This window comes from Mollisia scopiformis (assembly GCF_001500285.1).
Source record: "Mollisia scopiformis unplaced genomic scaffold LY89scaffold_1, whole genome shotgun sequence".
NCBI lineage: Eukaryota > Fungi > Ascomycota > Leotiomycetes > Helotiales > Mollisiaceae > Mollisia > Mollisia scopiformis.
The window spans coordinates 2,347,765-2,369,654 of record NW_017263581.1 but is presented as its reverse complement, the minus strand read 5'-3'; the positions used below and the strand labels follow the sequence as shown (position 1 = coordinate 2,369,654).

The 21,890-nt window shown below is 47.4% G+C and overlaps 7 protein-coding genes across 7 annotated transcripts; 3 read left to right on the top strand and 4 right to left on the bottom strand.

The window, feature by feature from the left end:
- Window positions 1-272: 272 nt before the first annotated feature.
- On the top strand, window positions 273-2,996 carry LY89DRAFT_679662 (uncharacterized protein). Its single transcript, XM_018213921.1, has 7 exons — window positions 273-417; window positions 480-859; window positions 909-1,258; window positions 1,306-1,743; window positions 1,794-1,851; window positions 1,900-2,183; window positions 2,234-2,996. The coding sequence occupies exons 2-7, from the start codon at window positions 662-664 to the stop codon at window positions 2,820-2,822; spliced, it is 1,917 nt and encodes a 638-aa protein (XP_018078906.1). The 5' UTR covers window positions 273-417; window positions 480-661; the 3' UTR covers window positions 2,823-2,996.
- A 1,314-nt stretch (window positions 2,997-4,310) lies between these two features.
- Window positions 4,311-5,358, bottom strand: LY89DRAFT_572817 (quinone oxidoreductase; the record flags this gene model as incomplete). Its single annotated transcript, XM_018208659.1, has 4 exons — window positions 4,311-4,649; window positions 4,696-4,898; window positions 4,988-5,207; window positions 5,263-5,358. 4 exons carry the CDS (start codon window positions 5,356-5,358, stop codon window positions 4,311-4,313), a joined length of 858 nt encoding a protein of 285 aa, XP_018078905.1.
- A 952-nt stretch (window positions 5,359-6,310) lies between these two features.
- Window positions 6,311-9,660, top strand: LY89DRAFT_605243 (ARM repeat-containing protein). The gene is made up of 2 exons (XM_018210387.1): window positions 6,311-6,526; window positions 6,586-9,660. Exons 1-2 carry the CDS (start codon window positions 6,362-6,364, stop codon window positions 9,568-9,570), a joined length of 3,150 nt encoding a protein of 1,049 aa, XP_018078904.1. The 5' UTR covers window positions 6,311-6,361; the 3' UTR covers window positions 9,571-9,660.
- A 296-nt stretch (window positions 9,661-9,956) lies between these two features.
- Window positions 9,957-11,096, bottom strand: LY89DRAFT_634702 (isoflavone reductase family protein). The gene is made up of 2 exons (XM_018211406.1): window positions 10,547-11,096; window positions 9,957-10,489 (listed from the first exon to the last, which is right to left on the bottom strand). The coding sequence occupies exons 1-2, from the start codon at window positions 11,002-11,004 to the stop codon at window positions 10,048-10,050; spliced, it is 900 nt and encodes a 299-aa protein (XP_018078903.1). The 5' UTR covers window positions 11,005-11,096; the 3' UTR covers window positions 9,957-10,047.
- A 3,090-nt stretch (window positions 11,097-14,186) lies between these two features.
- On the bottom strand, window positions 14,187-16,045 carry LY89DRAFT_634700 (uncharacterized protein). The gene is made up of 2 exons (XM_018211405.1): window positions 15,944-16,045; window positions 14,187-15,849 (listed from the first exon to the last, which is right to left on the bottom strand). Exons 1-2 carry the CDS (start codon window positions 16,012-16,014, stop codon window positions 14,235-14,237), a joined length of 1,686 nt encoding a protein of 561 aa, XP_018078902.1. The 5' UTR covers window positions 16,015-16,045; the 3' UTR covers window positions 14,187-14,234.
- Window positions 16,046-16,614: 569 nt separating this feature from the next.
- LY89DRAFT_634695 (uncharacterized protein) lies at window positions 16,615-18,152 on the bottom strand (the record flags this gene model as incomplete). The annotated part of the gene is made up of 6 exons (XM_018211404.1): window positions 17,958-18,152; window positions 17,764-17,891; window positions 17,605-17,704; window positions 17,405-17,546; window positions 17,141-17,349; window positions 16,615-17,058 (listed from the first exon to the last, which is right to left on the bottom strand). Exons 1-6 carry the CDS (start codon window positions 18,126-18,128, stop codon window positions 16,615-16,617), a joined length of 1,194 nt encoding a protein of 397 aa, XP_018078901.1. The 5' UTR covers window positions 18,129-18,152.
- Window positions 18,153-19,486: 1,334 nt separating this feature from the next.
- LY89DRAFT_634693 (FAD binding domain-containing protein) lies at window positions 19,487-21,509 on the top strand. The gene is made up of 6 exons (XM_018211403.1): window positions 19,487-19,593; window positions 19,651-19,994; window positions 20,055-20,271; window positions 20,342-20,551; window positions 20,600-20,787; window positions 20,839-21,509. The coding sequence occupies exons 2-6, from the start codon at window positions 19,701-19,703 to the stop codon at window positions 21,475-21,477; spliced, it is 1,548 nt and encodes a 515-aa protein (XP_018078900.1). The 5' UTR covers window positions 19,487-19,593; window positions 19,651-19,700; the 3' UTR covers window positions 21,478-21,509.
- Window positions 21,510-21,890: the final 381 nt, after the last annotated feature.

Sequence of the window (21,890 nt, the reverse complement as noted above, 5' to 3'; positions counted from 1 at the left end):
GGAGGCGTCGGAGAATTCCGACAAGCAAGGAAGCCACACCGCCGAGATGCTTCGTCAATATAGCACATATGATTGTGAGCGCGGTGTTGCATTTTGCCTCCACGATACACTTTGCAAGCTCAAATCCCGTTGCAGAGTGACTCTTAAGCGGTCATTACTAACCCAAAGCCGAGCTTGGGGCTGAAGTATGCACGACAGCGCATTTTTCCGCACTTGTCCGCTTGGAACTACTGCGCGGGTCAAATTCTACGAAGTAGCCTAGAGGCGTTGAGAGCAACACCAATAATTTAACATTTCAGGCTGCGCATTAGACAAGGTTGCAACGTGCTCTTCTAAGGTATGCCAGCCCCCGACGAAGGTGCCGCGCAGCTGGGTTCGAGGCTCGCAGTCTCAAATTCGGGTGGTTTATTTCTGATGGTCAGCGCAGGCTAGATGCTTTCGCCTTTGTGCTGACAGCTTTGAATGCTGACTGCAACCAGGACCAGCATGCCTAATTGGGTGGTAGCGTTCAGGGTTATCAGACCGGTATAACTCCACTGCTCCAGCATTGTCATATCTTTAAGTCGCTCGCTCCTCGTCCAACTCAATCAACGTCTCCACAAGCCAAGGTCAACCTGCGCAACGAAATCATAGATCAAACGAGAGAACCTTACTTATAACGATGAATAGTATCACAAACGAATTTGTATCTGGTCGACCCTCGCCACGTGATAATGCAGACAATCTATCGATGTTCTTCGACTTTGGAACCCCGAATCAGAATCAGAACCCGTCAGACTCGATGCGAGTTCTGTCAATAGGACAGGGTCAAGAGCCAGTGCAGCGAGGTGGAATACGAGTATCTCTTGCGTGTGTTCCAGTAAGTTGTGATATCCACTTTCCAAAAACAGCATCCTAATTGTCTCCAGTGCCGAAGTCGCCATGTCAAGTGTGGAGCAGAAATGCCGAATTGCAGTCGCTGCTTGCAAGACGATAAGCCGTGCTTCTATGCAAAATCTCGACGTGGCATGAGAGATCGCAATGTCCCCCGCAAACGAGCTTCCCTTCGGGAAGCGGGAAAAGGCAGTCCCGGGTCAAGCAGCTCGACTGCACAAAGCTTGCCAAGCCATAATTCTAGAGAACTGCATCGAGCTGCTTCGTCGACAGAATCGTACCATGCCGCGTCTGACGCCTCTGATAGCCCATCGAGCTCGTCGCCTAGACCGAGGCCCAGCCATAAGGTTCCAAGTCCAAGACGTCTCTTAGAGCTGTATTATTCGTGAGCATTCTGTCATGGTCTTTCAGTCCCATACTGACAAGTTACAGATCTTTTCATAAAGCCCACCCTTTCCTCCTACCCAGATACTACTTCTTGAGCAGATTGCAATCTGATCCGGAGTCCTTGAAGCACCTTCTTCCCATTATGCATTACCTTGGCTCACTCTTTCTACCTGATATGGCATCTTCAGAACTGAGAGCAGCTGCGTTGAGAGAAATTGAACTGGTCAACTTGCCGCCAAATGGCTTTACCGTCCAAGCGTTGCTCCTAACGGCTATTGCTGTCCATTCTCAAGACGAACTTGTGCACGCAAGAGCCATTCTAGATAAAGCCATCTACTTAGCGCTTGACCTGAGGATGAATTCGCGGACCTTTGCCAATATGGAGCGAGATCCCGTAATGGCCGAAAGTTGGAGGCGGACATATTGGTTTCTGTACATGACCGATGCACTCTTCGCAGCGATCAGAAGAGCCCCAAACTTCTTGTATGTCGAACTTCCAAACAAATATTCTCAACCCAACTAACGATTCACAGGCTCTTCACAGTCGATGCGACCGTTGAATTACCTTGCGAAGAGTGCGACTATGACGGAGTACGTTCCCTTCAGTCCGCCCCAAATATCTCAAGCTGACGAACATAGATCATTCCCCGACCCAGAACGTTGGACGAGTACGAGGCTCGAGACTTCGAAGATGAAGAAGTCGTTTTCTCCTCTTTTACGTATCTCATAGACTTAACTCGCATCACTGGAGCCATCCTCGGCTTCGATCATTTTCCCAGGAAGGAAATGGAAATCGCAGTCAACAACGCTGATGCTATGCTCGTAAACTGGAAATTGCATCTGCCGAAAGAAAAGCAGAGTGTGATAGATAAGAATGAAGAAGTCGACGAGATACTCTTCCAAGCCCAGAACTTACTTCAAATGTATGTCCCCTCTTTTCCCCACACTCTTCGTCTGAAGCTGACGACCACAGACTTCTGGTTTTCATCCATAGGCCGCTTTCTCGGCTCTTTCACTCTCCCATCGAAAAGATTTCGCAGTGTGCGCCTCCGCCCATGCCTCATCAAATGACTGGCGAAGAAGATAAGACGTACTGGCTTCACACCAAGAAGACCCTCGAAGCAGCCGAGGCAGCCATCAATCTCTACGCCCTCCCATGTCCCATCATAAATCACACACCCCTCGGGATCTGCGGCCTCGCACTCTCCACACTCGCCAACCTCAGTGCCTGTGCTTATGTTCTGAACGGCGTAGAATGGTATCGCACTCGTGATCGTATACGATTAGGTCTAGGCGGATTGAAAGCCATGGGAGAAATCTGGCAGATCAGTAAGAGGACCGAGACGGAGGTGAAGCAGATTGCTCGAAGCGTTTTCGCAATGGCGAGGCCGCAGGATGCGAAGAATATCGATAATGCATTTGCGTTTCAAGGTATCGAGACAAGTACCATTACTCCTGACATCCAGGCGCTGGACGTTGGATGGGAGGAGCTTGGACAGCTGGAGTACTTCAATACTTGGGACGGCATGTCGGGGTCGGGGATGAATGGTATTAGCATTTGATGTGTTATCGAGCTTCGACGAATATAAGTTGGTTGGGCAGATTGGGCAGGATTGGATGGCAAGGACGGCTTCGACAAGGCCCTGAAAAGGCTGGCGTTAGTATGTGCTTTTAGTACAGAGAATGGAAGGATAGACTCAACAATCGCAGTGTCTAGACATCTTCTAGAATGGAGATCAAATTATCAAAAAGACATTCCAAAAAAAATTGTCCGCCCCGGCACTTGACGTGCATAATCCTTTGCTGAAATTTCCTCCAATTTTTCGACGAGCAGTACGTGACTGACAATGAACGACTGGAAGTACCACCTCCACCCACAGAGATCACAATCTCCAAATCCCCAAAAGAAAACGAAAAACAAAAAAATCCCACAAAGCCCCCAAAAACTCCCCAAAGAGCACAACCCTAACTACCTATATACCACCACCTCGGCCTTCGGCCCTTCCACGCACATTACAAGCCTTTACGTCAAAGAAACCCGGCAACCAGCAGAAAATTTCCCAGCCTGCATGCAGCATCAATAAATCAAATATCCCTTTCCTTTCCACCAATCGTTCCGACGGGAGAAGGGATATGATTGGGCGGAAACACGAGGTAAGCTTTGAAGATACCCGAGGCTGATACCCGAGAGTCTTGTCTTGTCTTGTTTGTCCTGTCAGCCTTTAGGGATGGATGCGGCTCTGGGTTGCCGCAAGGGCCGCTCCTGGTGCGAGGTGGTGAGGTCCCCGAGGGGGGATTGGAGGCGGGGACCTGTGTGTGTTGGGTCCATCCATGGTTGTGGGTGTCGAATGGGAGGGAGTGATGTACGGATGGAGGTTAGAGGGGGAGGGTTCTGGGGTTGAGATCTGGGTGTGGAATGATTGTCGGGTATGAGGAAGGCGAGTAATGACCTGTTTGGGTAATTAATCTAGATATCGGGGGTGTGGCGGATGGGTCTGGACGCGTTGATGGGAGCAGAACTTTCATGGATGTATCTTTATGACATGTGCTGGGACCCGACGACCTGGGAAGTGATGAAGGGATCAGCAGGTATTGTGTCTGGTCATTCGGTGAAACCCAAGAGTTCAAGACTTGAAGCGTGGTTCGGGGGATGACTCTTCTGGGGAGGAATTCCGACAGTCTAGATATCCTGTGTGTGATTTATCATCTTTGTGAAGAAGGATATGCCAAGTCTTCTAAGCTCGGGACCGAAGGCTTCATTACTGGCCAAATCTGGACATTAGAGCCAAAAGGCTACTCTGACGCGGAAGCTTTTAACCTCAGTGCATACCCGAGTATAAGCAATTCCGTTTCTGATGAGAGGGGTAAGGATTCCTCGTGCACGCTCAACGTAAACAAAAGCAAGCACGAAATCCCGCACACATAGGTGACAAACACTCGAGTACTAAACCAATATGAAATGTATCGATTTATCCCCCAAGAGTTGAACCCTTTTTGCCTAAGCTTTGAACCAATCTTGGCTTTTGCGTTTCAGTGCTGAGATTCGAAAATCATGGGATGGCAAGAACGATTTTACCCCTCGTCCTCTTGTCTTCCATCGCCTTGGTAGCTCTTTTCCATCCTTGCCTCTCGTCAAACGCACCTTCAATCACTTCTTGAACTTCAGTGCGCACTTCACCTCGCTCCGCCAAGCCTACAATCTTTTCGAGGTACTCGCTCTTTGTTAACAATGACACGCATGCATATCGAGGACCCCAGATCCATCCTTTGATGAAGCGAATTACTTGAGCAGGTGTGTTGAAATATGTGACTGGGCCGCCAAGGGTTTTGACGTCTGTTTTGTCTCCGACAATGGTGACATATGCACCTTGCTTGTGTAAAATTCGTTCCTATTCTTGATTAGTATGGATCAGTCAAATAGGGAGTTCTACGCACATAAGAATCAAGAAGCTCGGTGCCACCAACGCAATCGACAATGAGATCACTTTGTCCATTGGCAGCTAGTTGCTCCTCGAGAGTCGATACGATATTTTGAGAAGTGTAGTCTATCACTTCGTCGGCACCAAGATCTTTGACAAAAGCAGCATTCTTGCTGGAGCAGATAGCTGTGACATGACAATCGTACGAAACCTTTGCCACTGGTGTGATGTCAGTGTTGAAAGTAGAGAATGAGGAGTAGATAAATGTGAAACATGTTTGGGATGTGGGACATTAAAATGCCACTCACACTGAACCAGCCACATGCCGGTGCCACCGGATGCTCCTCGAATGATTACTCTTCTCTGAGATCCAGTCTGTGGTGGGAGCCAGTCAAGACAAGCATAAGCTGTCAAAGCAACAAGAGGAATGGAAGCTGCTTGTTCATGGGTAAAGCAATTGGGTTTCTTGGCAATCGGATTTGAGGCGGGGTTAATGTTTATATACTCGCTGAATGTCCCTTGGCCGAACTGAAATTGGAGTCAGCACTGATGACTAAAACAAGACAAAAGACTCATCACTCACAGCTTGGAAGAGTAGACCGAATACCTCGTCGCCCTTGGTATAATTTGTGACGCTGGACCCAACTTCGGCCACTGTGCCGGAGAAATCTCTTCCCATGCCTTTATCACCAGCAACCACACCAACTAACTTTGACCTCCATAGCTGGATATCTACGGGGCTGCTCAAGAAATCAACAACGAAACGTGGTCATGAGAAGAAGACAATGAAAGCTTCAGTACTGACACAGAAATCTGAACAGAGATGTTTCATGATTACATAGAAGTAGAAGAAAGAAAGAGTAGATTTCCATTTGGGTAGGCTCACTTTATTGACGCTGCGTGTACTTTCACTCTGATTTCGTTTCCCGGAGCAGGCCCTAGATCCTTTTCCACAACTTCGAGATCTGCTCCGGGAAGAGTGAAACGAAGAGCTCGATAACTCGAAGAGTGCTCCATAATGACTAGTGATAACTTCAAAGTAAAGAAGATAGGGTAGCTAGAGAGCCGGCTTGCTTGTGGTGAGTTCCTCTTTTGCCAGGCGTGTCTGGAATTTGCTCAATCCAACGCATTAAGTATCTGATATGCGTTGGTTGTATGTTGGATGAAATATGGTAGTTGAGATATTACTCAATTTTCTCATATGGGCAGGCGATGATATATATACCTAGGTAAGTTTCTTCGATTCGGGGCGAAGGTTTCTTTCATAATGAAGATGGCTTCCATTGGGGTAAAAAGTGGCGTTTTTAGCACGTGAGAACATTAATATTCAATGTATTGGATTATTCATTTCTCAACATTCCATTCTTTGAAAGAGATTCTGTTTTTCTGTAAGTATAGAGAAATACTTAAATAACCTTTCCCATACAAAAACCTTCGTGGGACTCTTAAGTCTTTGTTGACAATGCTATATATAGCTGGAGATCAAGTAGAAATTGCGGACTTGGTCAAGACGGCCACTTTTTACCCCGACGGAGAAATGGCAGGGCCTAAAAACACCCCGCCTTCGCCAAGGAAAAGTGGGGCGCGACTGTTTTGCAGCCTTGCATTGCACATTTTCGAACAACACAACACGAGAACTTGAACTTCGAGCACTTCCCAGTCGACCCAACCAGCACTTCGGCATGGCCTTCAATATTGAGGTGCCTGGAGAGGCAGCACCCCTCACGCCACAGCAGGTTTACCTAGCATTACAGTCTGCGGGTTCCTCCCAACAGCTCAGCATCCAAACTGGAACCCAACAATTGCAGACTTGGGAGACTCAGAAGGGCTATTATTCGTTACTGCAGGTAAGCCTTTCAAAGAAAAGGATTGAATGATAGTAATAGAAGCTGATTTGAACCTGCAGGCAGTATATCTTGACAAATCTTTACCTTCCGAAATTCGATATCTTGCAATTATCCAACTAAAAAATGGCATCGACAAGTACTGGCGAAAAACCGCGACGAACGCGATATCTGCTGAAGAGAAGGCAGCTATGCGCTCCAATATACTCGAGGGAGGCATCGGAGAAGTCGAGAACAACCTCGCCTTGCAGAATGCCCTGGTGCTTGCCAAGGTTGTTCGTATAGACTTCCCTCTCGAGTGGCCCGACGTCCTCACAAGCTTGATCAAAATCCTACGGGCCGCAAATCACTCCAACCAGTTACATCTGCGAAGGGGAATGTTGATGTTACTACAAGTGATCAAGGAACTCTCGACGGCGAGACTGCGAACCTCTCAAACCCGTCTTCAGTCTGTCACACCCGAGATTGTTTTCCTCCTCAGTGAAATATATAACGAGAAAGTTGCAATCTGGCTCTCATTCTTGAATGGCAATGGCGAAGATGAAGGAGGAGCTATGGATGCAATGGAGAACAGTCTCTTTGCCATCAAGATTCCGAGACGATTGTTGATCTCAGGATACGAGTACCCTCATCATTCGACCGATGTTCAGCAGCTATGGGAGCACTCGCAACTACAATTTGGTCAATTTCTGGACATGACAACCCGCGAGCCACCAATTATTGTTTCCCCTGCGAAAGATTTTGTCGAGAAACATCTGCTACAATTTTCGAAATTGCATACTCTGATGTCGAACCGGCATCCAGCATCATTTGCACTTCTACCAAGCTCTCTGGACCTTGTTCGAGCATACTGGGGTTTAGTAGCAAAGTTTGGAGAGTCTTATGGGTCTGAAACACAAGACTTCAGTGCCAAGGCCTTACGGAAAGACGATTCGATGAAGGATGCACGACCTGTGATGGAGAAACTATGCCTCAAAGGCCTCAACATTATGAGAGCTTGTGTTAAAATGGTTTTCAGCCCTGCCCAGTCCTTTAAGTATCGATCAGCAGAGGTCAAACAAGAGCAACAAGACGCCGCTGCCCTGGTTAAGAGCCAACTTCTCACAGATCAACTTGTCGGCGAAATGGCGAGCACAATCGTCACCAAGTTCTTCATCTTCCGCCAAGTCGACCTCGAGGAGTGGGAGGAAGATCCAGATGAATGGAAGATCAGGGAAGAAGGCGGCGGCGATACCTGGGAGTTCGAAGTTCGACCGTGTTCAGAAAAACTTTTCATGGATCTCGTCATCAATTACAAGCATCTTCTTGTCGAGCCTCTGTTGTCGTTCTTTCAGTCTGTGGCGGGAACAGGTCAAAGCAACGTGGTCACGAAAGACGCAGTCTACACAGCGATGGGTCTGTCGGCTTCGGTTGTTCACCACAGTTTTGACTTCGATTCATTCTTAACTTCGACTCTTGTCAATGATGTCCAGCAAACTGGGCCTGGCTATAAAGTACTTCGCCGTCGCATTGCAATTCTCCTTGGTCAGTGGATCACCATCAAGATTTCCGAAGCAAATAGGCCTCTTGTATATCAAATCTTCCAGCATCTCTTGAAAACAGAGGATGAGACAAATGACCAAGTAGTCCGCGTCACAGCTGCGAGACAATTTAAAGCCGTCGTTGACGACTTTAGCTTTGATGGCGAAAAGTTCCTTCCATACGCGCCAGATATTCTTGGTAGAATAATGGCGTTGATCCAAGAAGTCGAGAACACCGAGACTAAGATGGCTATACTGGACACAATCAGAATGATTGCTCTTCGACTCGAAAGCAGTATTTCTCAGTTCTCGGATCAAATTGTGTCGATTTTGCCTGGTCTATGGGAAGCATCTGGCGAGGAACATCTGTTGAAGCAAGCTATTCTCACACTATTATCAACAATTGTTACTGCCATGAAGGAGCAATCTCAACGATATCATCCAATGGTATTGCCACTTATTCAACGAGCTGTTGAAGTTGGATCAGAGATGCAAGTCTATCTGATGGACGAAGCACTCGATCTCTGGTGCACAATTCTTGCTCAAACACCAGCGCCAGCTACTCCAGAAATCATATCTTTAGCTGAATCTGCTTTTCCTCTGCTTGAAATTGGATCGGACACCCTACGAAGTGTGCTGGCTATTGTTGAGTCGTACATACTTCTTGCACCAGAAGCAATGCTTGGCAACGTCGTCAGATTGAGAATCTTGTCCTATATGACTAGTCTTCTGGGCGTCACAAAGCGGGAGCTCGCTGGTCTCGTAGCAACTATTGTTGAGAATATGATCCGAGCTGCTGAAGCGCTAGGAGGCTCCAACGGAGTCACCCAAATTGCAAAGGACCTTCACGAATGCGGCTATACGGAGAGGGTCTTTGAAGGCCTCAGGGACGCCTGGGAAGCTCATCAGACTACCGGGCCTGGCCGAAGATATCCCAAACTCGATGATGTGGTGGAAACCGATTACTTCACAATCTTGGCACGTATAGCTCTGGCAGATCCGTCCGTTTTTGTTTCAATTATGGGATCTGTAGGTAATGTCGACGAGGTGTGGAGATGGTTAAACACTGAATGGTTCCGTCACTTCGACTGTATGGCCAATATTGATCGCCAGAAATTGTCATGTCTCGCGTTGACTCGCCTTCTCGAATTGCCTCCCCCAATGACTCCCGTCATTTTTGAACGTCTCCAAGATTACTTCGCGATGTGGACTTCTGTAATCGGAGAGATGATTGGAGGACGTGACGACGGAGGCGATAACCTCATATGGCTGCCAAGTGAAGGCAACGAGTACGAAGGCCCTGAAGACGTTCGGAAGAGACTACACAGTGCGAGCGACCCTGTTCATACAATCCATACTTACGACTTTGTTAAGGAGAGATTGAGTCAAGTCGTCGCTGTATGTGGTGGTGAAGATGCATTCCAGAGAGATTGGGCTGTCAATGTCGACAAAGATGTCCTGGCTGGATTCCAGAACCTCGGTACCAAGACTGATCAGAGCAGCGCATTTTGGCGACAGCAAGACTGAAATTGTGATGTGATGAGTTATGGGAAATGAAGATAGAACAAGATACCCAAGTGAAATGGCAGGGCTTTGCATCATCCAAGATGTTGTCTCATTCTTCTTGCATGTGATTTTGTGATAACTTGCTTGAATTGATTTGTGGGTCTGTGCGGGTCTAGCTCATCTTATTCCTTCAAAAGTAGCAAGGGCCATATTGAGAACTTGAGATTTCAACTGTCGTGGCATCTATTAGAAGGCTGCGAAGACATAGTGGACGGTTGCATCTGGCAAGTCACTGACTCCATTTTGGTATCTTCTGATACCCATAGATCATGTCTCGTTGCATTGCTGTTTCATGAGTCCAAACCTTGATACAAGACAATAGAAAAGTTCCGGAAATGTAATTTGATGAGGGGAGTAATGCATAAACACTAAAAGCTGTTTCTAGATGTTGTGGACAAGTGTCGCATACCTATGGTATCTTTCATCCCGTTGCTCGCTTCAAACAAATCTAGCAACAACCTCATCCAAGCTCTCCTTAGGCAAAGAAAGCAACTCATTATCACCACCCTCATACTCCATATAATTCCCACCATGTCCCCCAACAAGGTTGATATAACGAATCAATTGCCCAGCACCAGTGAAATCACCTTTAGCCATCTTCTCCAAACCCTCCTTCTTATCGATCGCGAGGTCCGCGCATGTCACTTCCCACTTCTTGCCAGTGGCTTTCTCGAAAGCGGCGAAGACGTCTTTCTGTGTCACGGTGAAGGAGTCGATGAACATGTATTTGTTGGCTGTTTGCTCCGGGGCCAGCATTGCGTTCTTGACGGCAAGCCCGATTGTGGCTAGTGTTGTGGTGGACCAGGTGGTCGTACCGTTGTCATAAAGTGTGACTTTGTGGCCGTTGATGTCGATCCCTAGGTATCCGAACTTCATTGCCCTATTTCGGACATCAGTCTTCACTCGAATAGAAGGACGTATATCAGAGGATACTTACAGGTCAAAGAACGGCCCAGTCACAAACGAAGTCCAAGTAAGTCCTTGCCCCTCCTTCCCCTTCAAATACTCGACGGTGTCAAACTTCCCTTGAAGAAACGAAGGCAAGAGAGCCCTAGCCTTCTCATTCCTAACATCGCTCCCAAAATCCGAAGGTACGAAACGCTTCACACCAGCCTTGATAGCGACATCGATGAATACTTCCTGCTGTTTTGCCGAAGCGGTCGCAATGGTAGAAATAATGGCGTCCTGGCCCTTGAAAGCCTTCAAGAGCTCAGGCTCAGGATAGTCGTCTGCGATCTTGACGACCTTGGTACCAGCAGGAAAGGTCGAAGTAGAAGAATCTCGAGACAAGATTGTAGTGATGAAATGGGGGTCTTTGGCGAAAGTAGACAGGATAACGGGACCGAGTTTCCCTCCTGCGCCGATTATGAGGATATTCTTGATTTGGGAAGACATCTTTGATATTTAAATGTTGAAGAGAATTGGAATTTGAATGAAGAGTGTTTGATACTGATCAAAACATTTTTACTATGGAACAGAGATGTATATATATGGGAGTAGTTGCTAACTCCGATGAAATAAGCGAGGTACCTCCTGATGGGGATTTGAAATCAATAGAGACACTCGGGGGAACAATCCATCAATTTTCGCTTAATGGGCTTCAAGTCCGTGAAATCCGTGGGGACGGAGGGATTGAGTTGGAGAGGCCAGTTATTCAGCAATGCTTAGTTGGGGACGGGCTGGTAGAGACATACTTCGCCAATCTTACTTGATAATCATTCCCTACTCCATAGTCCTGTGAAGATTGATTCTCCCGGTGAGGCGGTGGGGGCCACGTGACTTTGTCAACTAACTTGATCGGGCTCTGTGATTAAGGATTAAAGTGTAAATGAAACTTACCTAGATAGCTTATGCTTCTTTATTGGAGGCTTGTAAATCAAAAGAACGCTATTTCACAAGCAAGATAGCAGGTGCATCACGTGGACGAGTGGCGAATATAAAAAAATTTCGTCGCGTAAACTTTCTTGTCCGCAATTATTCTTTTTGTTCGCAAGCAGTGAAAATCAAAGAGGAACTCAGCGTCTTTGTCCATGATCTCAGTCTAATCCGTCCATATCCCTCGACCCAGATAAAGTTATCATTATGGCAAGCTGGCTCCGAGAGGCAGTGCACCTCGGTTCTTCACCCTCTCCCGCTCTCTGTCTCTCACTTTATCCACCGAAGAGAATCCACCTTCCCACTCCTCGGGCTTTTGCTTGCTGTTCTTGACAGTTGTTTCGGTAGCGTCATTGCTGTCTTCCTCGTTATCTGATTCTTCAGGCTCGCGATCTGGTACTGGTGCCATGAAGTTCACCTTCCCTGTACCTTGCTTGCTACCAAGGACATATTCTCCCAACCTCAATTCCCTCAAGTTTGACAATGCAACCACAAGCTTTCCGATCATCTTGCATATGCGTTGGTTGTCATTGAGGCCTCGGCGATTTCTCAGGTCGTCATCCCACTGAGAGCCAGCCCAACCACCCAATGAACTGTATTCACGTTGTTGGCCAGGCCTATACTGAATATGGATGGTGAGCTTCCGTAGGTTGGAGCAGAGGTGCTTAAGAAGGGCTGCGTAATATGGTAGTGTGCGAGCTAAGCCAATGTTGCCGGTGTTAGGATCGGTGTACCCGCCACGAATAGTCTTGAGAGGGCCCGCAAGCATGATAGTCTTCACATGGGCGCAATTGCCGCTACCAATCGTACCCACGAAGAAGCAGAACGGGTTCCTGTAAATGAACTCCGAGACCCACTCATTCTTCTCAAGGACCATCTTCAAGAACTTTTGTTCCTGCGTGCGAGACATCGTTCCACTGCCATTTCCCAGACCTGGGATAAGCGGGGCACCAGGAGCAAGCAAACGTAATGAGCTACCTTCACCAGAATAAGCCCCAGCAGTGTTGATGATGAATCTGTTCTCGCCATAGAAGATTTCTGAAGCCTCAGCGCATACGGCCTTCGAAGTTCGAAATAGAGCAAGGCCATCAAGACCGCCGTACTTGCAGTTTCGTTTATTCAAGATGTCATAGCGGTCGTGTCCACGTCTATTCGCCCATTGAAGAGTCTCCCCTGCCTCAAGTGCCTTTCTCTGCTCATGAACATCTTTAGATGGCTGCTCCCACTCTCCCTTCTTGATCTTGTTAAGCTGGTCCTTTGTTGCAGTCGTTGTCCAACTGACTTCCTCGCCGACCCCGGACGAACCGCGGTTTGTGGAAATTCCATTCGACTCGAACTCGTAATGGAGTCTTCGTACGTAACGACCATCGGGATCTCGAAGAGTAAGGTTCAACGCAATGCCTGTAGGTTTGACGAGGTAATTTCGTAAAATCATTTGCCGGATTTCTATCTTGTTAGTTGGTCTCGACAACTCGTTGGAGACAAAGGATGCAATCTGGAATAAAGGATGTACCTGTCGGAAGTTGAAGAAATTTTCCAAACTCATCAAATTTCTTCATAGACTTCATCTCTTCGGCCTTGGCTCTCTTGTCTGCTTCCTTCTTATCTTGTTCCTTGCGGGCTTTCTTGGGGTTCTTGGATAAGACCAATGTCCAGCCATCATCCTCCCCCGCGGTACGCGGAGTGGCTAAGTGCGTAGACATAGCGGAGATAGGAAGATTGAGGAGCTGAAGTGGAGTGCAGTTAATGAGATATCTGGGAATAGTTCTTTCTAGACAAGAATTTCTGCCGTTACCAGCTGTGGGGGGTATTTTATACTGTCAGAATCCCAATTGGAAGCTGGAATGGCGCTACTGGCAAATCATATGACTCGGCCGAGTTGCCGCCTCATCATATCCGTTTTTCAAATGGACATTATGAGCATTGCACATGAGCTTTTCGAGTCATCGGTATCTAAACATTAATTTCAGTCAAGATGTCAAGTTCAGTACGTGTCGAATTGGGTTTTCGGCGTATTTAGAGCATTTCAATTGCTCCCTCCTCTCTCTTCGCGTATTTTAGTGAGACATAATATAGGCCTTTGTTCGGTCAACTTTTGTTTCCAAAGTAAATTTCTCTGAATAATACATTCAGAGAAATTTCGAATCAAAGAAGAGAGATCTTGATGGCCCGTCCCGACGCGCTTCAAAGAAGAGGCATGGGCGCTTGGACCAAGGACATTAGAGGATAAAAGGGCTGGTTTTGTCCGCAGCGCATGGCCAGCTTTGCATAAAATAATACGTTTATCATATCATACACCTAACTGACTAATCAACACTACGCTCTTCTGCCATTATACTGTTCCACCCATCTACCCTCTCTCCCTCTTTGTATGCGTTTCCCGCTCGTGCCAAGCTTCTTCCCCGTTACTCAAGAACCTTGTAACAGTAACTGATTCAAATCATCACTAGATGGCTATGGATCAAGCTGACTCTGTTTGGCCTAGCGATGTGACTTCGATGCTTCCTCTTTCCTTTGATTTATTCTTGATTTGTATGATACTGCGGGGTAAGTACAGGTGCGGGGTAACTGTCAGCGCAGCCAGCGCAGCCAGCGCACTCAGCGCATTTAGCGAGCCCAGCGCGTTCATCATGGCGCCTCCACCTCACCAGAAGGAACTTGACATACAGTTTGACGCCTAGTTCTTGTGAATAGGATAGTTTGCTGTTTTATACAATAGCCTATCTGACGCGTTATATTAATGACCCATTTCACCATGTCAAAACCACATCAGGCATTTCTATCCGTTCGCTGGATCCATCCAAGAGCTCCGAGCATCGTACAGTTACATACCTCTCCGCGAACTTCGGATTCAACATAACAATCCTCAACCGTGCAGCTTCGGGCACAAAGTCACCAACTTTTATTCCTTTCTCTTCTTGGTTCATAAGCCAAGACGCCACCGTTGATGCCATGGTGCCATCCCAAAGTCCTTCACGCCGAGGATACTTGACTAGCAAATGAATCGCTTGTCTTCTCAGATTTCCATCTCGAGACCGAGTAGCGACTAGAAAAAGTCCCATCACGACTGCATCGTCGAACGTATATACTGCTTTCCTTGAGGTCGTCACAGGGTAGCTCTCTAGAAGTTCACGAGATAGGTCAACGAGGGTACCCATATCTTCCCGGAATCTGTCGTAATATGTCTCGAGATTCTGTCCAGGTAAATGTGTCATGAGATTCGTCGACACATATTGAATCATGAGGATTGAAGCCCCGAGGTATTCCTTACTGCCTGGAAAACTTCTGGTAGCTTCATAAAAAGGAATGAAAGCTTTTACCCATTGCCCTTTACATTTGACGCAATGCTGAAACTCTCTTTGCGCACGTCTAGAGAATTGCTCTATCCTCCAACTCTTGTCTTCGGTATCGACCGTTCCGAAATCTAGATTCGAGTAGTTCCATTTTTGGAGGTTTGCGTCTCTCCAGATCAGCGCTTTTCTGGCTAGGACGTCAGTATACATCCTCGCTTCTCGGACGTCTTTGAAGTGGTCAGGGAAGTCTGGAAATGGAGGGAAGTTCTGAAGTCGCAGCGGTTCCAGCTTTCTTGGACTGCGACGATTGTGGTCGAACATGATAATGGATGCTTCAAGACGTGCGAATGTGGAGAGGAGGTCATTGTCGCTGTCGTCCAGGATTCGTGTTTGGATACGCTTTAGATCTTCGACAGGCTTACACCATTCAATAGTCGTTAGACATTCTGTGAGAACGTCGACCCCTTTTTGAGCGGCTGCGAGAGCATTGTCCTGATTCCCAATGTAATTCTCAAAACATGTTGTCAGAAGACAAGATAAGAGAACACAACGCAGGGCTGATTCCTCGTCTCTCAATGTTAGTTCTCCCATCAGCTTCAAAGCTCTATCATAATGCAGCAGAGCTACCCGGTGATGCGTTGTGCCAAGACTATTCAAGACTTCCGACGACGGCGATGAATAGACATTACTCTGCACTAACTCCATCGTCGTATGTAGAGCACCAATAGCAACCACAGCATGTCTCGCGAATTCTTCTTCATGGCAAACTTGAAGAATCGTCCGACGCCAAATATTCGTATCAAAATAGCCAGAAAGCTCGGTCGCAGCCCGCTCCTGGAAGGTCTTGAAACAGAGATACTCGATCTCACTTTGATAACCCGCACTAGCTGAGGGTAGAAGTCTCGTAAGTGCAGGCGGTCTGGGCATCAGCACTTGGTCTTGCTTAGGAACAATCAGTGCCTTTTTGGTTCTTGTTTTCGGTGCGAGGCTAGGGTAGCCGTCGCACTCTACTCCGAACTTTCGACAGCGGTTGCAGTGAGGTTTAGCTTCGTCGCATTTGACACGGCGAGTCCTACTTCAATGAGATGGAAATCTGACATCGTGTCGGGGCGACTACTCACTTGCCTGGAATTGTCAGCATGTCACGGGAAGGGGCATTTATGGACTTACATGTGGCACAACCTGTTCTGGTCTTAGGCTTACTCGCCCGCACTCTCGGGTACTGTACTTCTACCATGCCTGGGGATTCATGAGTAGGAGTTGGATGCTGGTGGAGATATCTGAGTCAAGACCGTGTTGCGATGCTTGAGGTTGTGTTAAGTGCTGATGCTCGCTTATCGTAATTTTGGCCAATAAAACCACCGGCTTGGAAGGATACTCTGTCTAAGCTCGATTAAGACTAAGCTCAAACTTTAAGCGAGTCAAAAGGGGTCAGGATCAGGGGTTAGCGGTGAAATGCCCACTCTTGAGGAGCTTTCAGATAGAATATCGTGAATTCTCTGCTTTTTCAGACGCAAAACGGATTTCTATCATTCCCCTATCAGAAGCCATCTAATTCTTGCCGTACACACACAATACAATACTACTCACAACTGTCTCAAATTCAAGTGAACAATTTCCGTGAAGATTCAAACGCAACAAAACTTTCATCTGGTAAATTCAATATCACTGGTTTGACGAAAAAATATGTAAACTCCAGGAAAGACCCAAAATCAGACCACAACATAGCAACCTCGTCTTTTAGACACTAGCCATCGATCGGGCTGCTAAGTATCTATCGTCATTTTCAAATATTCTAGCTAAGTTATCAACAAGTTTTCTTTCTTCAGTTCCATTGTTACCACGTATCCTGAACAATCTTCGCATTGTGATCCCCGTGTTGACTTGCTTCATCCTCCACCATCTTGAATTCGTTGGAGACCATGATTCCCTTCGATGGTCGACGATCAGGCGCAGCCGGCCCAGCATAAACCTCCAAATTATTCATCTTGATATCGCCGACAATCCGTTCCTCGCTCTCACTGAAAGATAAGTTATCGGTGACGTGCGTCGGTTTCCTACTTCGACCAGGTCCTGAGCTTCCACCACCACCATCACCGATTGTTCGAAAGCCAGATGGATGTTTAGTGTTTGTGCGTTCGGAAGAGAGCGCGCTGCCGAATAGTGGCTTTAACCATGTCTTGAGGAGAGGGAATATCATCGGGAGGTTGGTGGTGACTACTGAGACGAATGCTTCTCGAGTACCCCATTCACCTGCGAGTTGTGCACCGTGGACGGGATCCTGTTGATTGGCAAAAGTTAGACAACGTGTTCCCAAATGGTATAAACGAATGAGGGTATCCGATAGAATCATGAGGACTTACTACTATAACGAAGACAGTTTTGAGAAGTGAGCAGACAAGGACAAATACACCTGCACCGAGCACGAAAGTGGCGGCGAGCTTCTTCACAAGTCGCAAGCTTGTTCCCCAAAGCATAGGAAGCGGAACCATAATCAGGTAGATGTCGGTGATCACACTAGAAGCGAATGTAACCCAGACGATGGGACGAGCCACAGCTCCCTGACAGGCGTCTAGAAGGAAGAGTGTCAGCGACAATTGAGGCAACAGAAAGGTCAGAAAACCTACTGCCTGGGTCTGGATTGATCTGCCAGTATTTGGAGAACGGTTGGCATCCTGCGTAGATTGTTATGAATGATGCCATAAAGGTCGCACCGACGAGCCCAAATCCAATCCAGATGCGAATGCGCCAATAATTACTGAGACCCTCCTGTTAATTTCACAAGTCAGTATTCGGTGGATTGGAGATCGGCGTCGTCCTCACATACCATTAGTCTAATGTAAAAGACGAGCACTGCCATTTTGAGCGTGCAGATCAAGCAGACATAAGTGGTCCACCCGACGATCTGGATCTTCGAGCCAAATACTCTATATAAGAAGGGGCTCGTCAGCTTTTGTTGTGCTGTTCTTTTTCTTCCATAACGTACCTCAGATGGTATTCGGTAGAGTCGGGGGACAGTTCAGCCCGTTCAGCGTCCGTCATTCCATTGTTAGCAAGGCCTTGTCCGTGGTTGACAGCTGTGTACGCCAAAGTCGATTGCGCCGTGTAAATTAACTGAGAAACAGGACCTGCGTTAGCAGTGGAAGCTGAGACGAGATTCTAGCAGTCAGCAAGACGTACAATGGCAACCCAAACCATAAAGTCGTCTGCTCGAAGTCCTTTCAACCCCACCATCTTCACTCGAGCAAAGGTCCGGAAGACCGTAATGAGAACTCCGAACGAATAAAGTGTCCATAACTCCGTATTGAAGGCAATCGTTGCGGCTGCAATTGCAGCAGCGGACTCAGACATTGCGATCACTGGCAGGCCAAAAAGTCGATCCCAAGCTTAGCAAAAGAAACGTTGGAGGATAGGGCTGATTTGTAGAAAGTACAGTCGAAGGTTCTTAGCTTTGTCCAAATCCCGAGACGGATACAGCAACCAAACCAGGACTTCCGTCCGTCCCCTATGAACTTTCAATTGAATAAACACTTATCATGGGCTATAGTTGTCGGGCAGAACTCCCTGTTTATCTTCTAGAAAACTCAAAAATGCAGGTTCTGTCTGCAAGGCATCACAAACGTTTGTGGGAGATATGAAACTCTTTGCAGGGGGTTTTCTTGTTACCTTTCGGAATCTTCGGCAGTTTAGGGTCATCGAACTCTTCTATTATTTTTGTGAGTATGGCGTTGTGTGCCCCTCTCGCTTTTCCTCATTGGCTATTCCAGTTATTTGTTGGCATATTCTCTGAAGAGATATCGTAGATTGCGAATCCTTCGAAAGCGGAGGTCAAAAGCGTGCTAAGCGGCACAGTTTCTTCGACGGCAAAACGTTGTCGGGCATAAACCAAAGCTTCTGCTAGCCCAATCCCTTGCATGAACCGTAGCACTCCGTACCTGTGACCAGGATGGTATCATCATTACTCCGAGCACCTGGGCTTGGCAAGGGTTTCACTCTTGAGTTAAGCGACAAACCTTAATTGCCTTTTGTTCCAATGCGAGAGTTCGTAGAAAGTGGGATGGAAACGGAGCGGGGCAAATCCTGCGGGCATTACCGAAAGAGCTTTCTCTTGCGAACTCCTATGCCCTCCTATCCCAGTATTATGTCAGTTGACGTGAGTTCGTTGCGGGAATTGTGGCCTCATTGCTCATTGCTCAAGGTTGTGGCGGGTGTTTTCACCAGACAGGACAACTTCCGATGCAGTTCGTGATCCGATGCCATGGCTAACGCTTCATGCAAGTGAAAACTGCGCCGTAGGGGGCCATCTCCGTCCCAAGATTGACGACGAGATGTGCTACTGCTTGAGATTTGATCTCCATCAAATTGCGGGAGACTTTGCTTTTTGCCTCCACTAATCAATCACCACGCTTCGAAGCGGTCGTAATTGTCAGAACATCCCCCAAGAAGCGTAATATATTTTTAAGGTTAATAGTTTGTTTTGTATCAGTTTATGTAAGGACAGACTCGGCAAGCCGGGGCAGTTGCCGAGCGAGATGAATTCTGATTCGGGTTGGTCCTCCGGAGTTGCCAGATCAAGCTCTTTCGTCCGAGCTGCCCCTGTCAGGAGTCAGGGTGCAGGAGTGAAAAGCCTCAACACGAGTCAAGAATATTGACCCCGCTCGGGGTTACCTAAATCGACTGATCTATCCCAGCGGAAGGAGGGGCCATAACAGCAATTAATTACACTCGTTCTTTGTAATGTCAAGTAAGGGTACCACATGGTCCATAGCAATTCCGCTTCCGTACTTGCAAAGATCAAAGACATAGTATATGAACTGTAAGTCGCCCTGATCAGTGCTTCCCAGTCTTCCAGCATCTCACGCTCGTTAAACAGGGTAATTATCACCCAGCCATTCATTTATTTTACTTTTGTCCACCGCACTGATGCATCATCTGTTCCATCTTGCGGCTATCTTGGCATGGGCGGGAGCAGTCGCTTGTGAGGCTCTTGCTCCCATTAACGAGGACTTTGACGCTTACTCACACGACGACGTTGACGTCTGCTCAAGCGGTGCTGTGAACTATACCATTCTGGCGCAGAAGCTGTCTAGCACTGCACAGATTATATTGCCCAGCTCTAACCTCTTCGAAGCCATTACGGAGCGCTGGTCCAACCTGAGCACCCCTGTCGCAAACGTGGTGGTGGTTCCAAGAACCGAACAGGACGTTGTCGAGACTGTAAGTTTCCTTCCCAGTGTTTGGTCTCCCATAAGACTTTGCTTATGTTCTTCCCATCAGGTCAAATTTGCAAACTGGTGCTCGTTGCCTTTCCTAACGACCAATGGATATCACGGCTCAATTACTACCCTTGGGAGGATGACTGAGGGCATCGAGATTCATTTGAGCCAGTTAAGCAGTGTTACAGTTTCCGCAGATGGAACGACAGCCACCATTGGCGGAGGTGTCATCTCCAGAAACCTCACTGATGCGCTTTGGGCGGCAGGAAAACAAACAGGTAAGCATTGATAAATTCCCTTTCACAATACTTGTTCTACACAAGCTCATTAACTAACTTTGAATAACAGTTACTGGAACTTGTGAATGTGTGAGCTACCTTGGTCCTGGCCTTGGAGGCGGTCACGGATGGCTCCAAGGTCACCATGGACTCGTCTCAGACCAATTCGTCTCATGGAATGTTGTTCTCGCCAGTGGCAGCTTGATCACTGTCGACGAAAATTCTGAACTCTTCTGGGGCATGAAGGGGGCCGGGCAGAATTTCGGAATCGTAACTTCCAGTCAGTCTACCCCCAATCTTCTTGGGATTGATGTTGACCGTTAGCCAGTGACCTCAAAGATTTATGATCTTGTGTACCCCAACTATGCCATGGAAACACTCATCTTCGGCGGCGATCAAGTCGAGGCTGTCTACGAGGTTGCTAATGAGCAGTGGCTTACCAACAACAAGACCATGCCCGTCGATCTCATCAACTGGTCGTATTGGTACTACGATCCTACCACTGATGCAGACAAAGTAAGTGCAGACTCCAAGAATGAGTTTTTGTAGTCTAAACTCGTTTCGCAGCCAGTTATCGCATTTTACCTCATCCAAGAAGGAGTCGAAGCCGTCGATGTGGCTTACACCCAGCCGTTCCTCGACATTGGGCCCATCAGTAACTCTTCCTTGAATGGAACATACCTTGACTTAGCCGCATGGACCGGCATTGCTCTTGACTCTGGACCCTGCAGCAAGACAGGAAACGCCAACCCGCGCTTCCCCATCTATCTCAAGTCTTACAACAGCACCGCCCAAGCACTTGTCTACGAGCTTTTTAAACAAGCTACAACAAATGCATCCACTCCTTTCAGTAACGCACTCTTCATGTTCGAGGGTTACTCCCAACAAGGCGTCAAAGCCCTCGGCGACGACGCATCGGCTTTTGCTTACCGAGCAGACAATCTTCTCGTCGCCCCTCTCCTCACCTACGCATCTACCGGCCTGGCATCCGACGAGGTCGCGTACAAGCTTGGCAACCAGATTCGCCAGATCCTTTACGAGGGTAGTGGAGAGACTACTTTGAATACCTATGTCAACTATGCTTATGGTGATGAGACGGCGACAGCGTGGTACGGCGCTGAAGCTTGGCGCCAGGAACGTTTACAATCATTGAAGGAGGAATTCGATCCCAGTGGCAAGTTTAGCTTTTATGCACCAATTGCGTAGTTAGTTGCTATGGGTAATTCAATGTGTCGGCCGCCTAGGCTGGACTGACTCACTCCCTCACTCTTACCATCATTGAATATACTTTGCATATCGATTATTTGTCTAGTTTGTATAAGTATTCGTTACACCCGATTTATCGGATACCGACTTTTATCGTAAACTAGGTAGGTACGTTCAAGTGCGCTGCCTCTTGGAGTTTAGCTCACTTGCTTCGGGGACAGTATGGCGCCTCGCTTACCGAGCCGCTACTTTTAACGACGTCTATAAAATCCCTCCTTTTTTCCTCGACAAATATCTCGATTACTTCCAAAACTTTCCACTATACGCATGCGCGGCTCTTTCCTTAACTAGATACTAGCCTCACTGCCTCAATTTCTCTCGGCTTCAATCTCTAAATTATGCCCTCGTTTCTT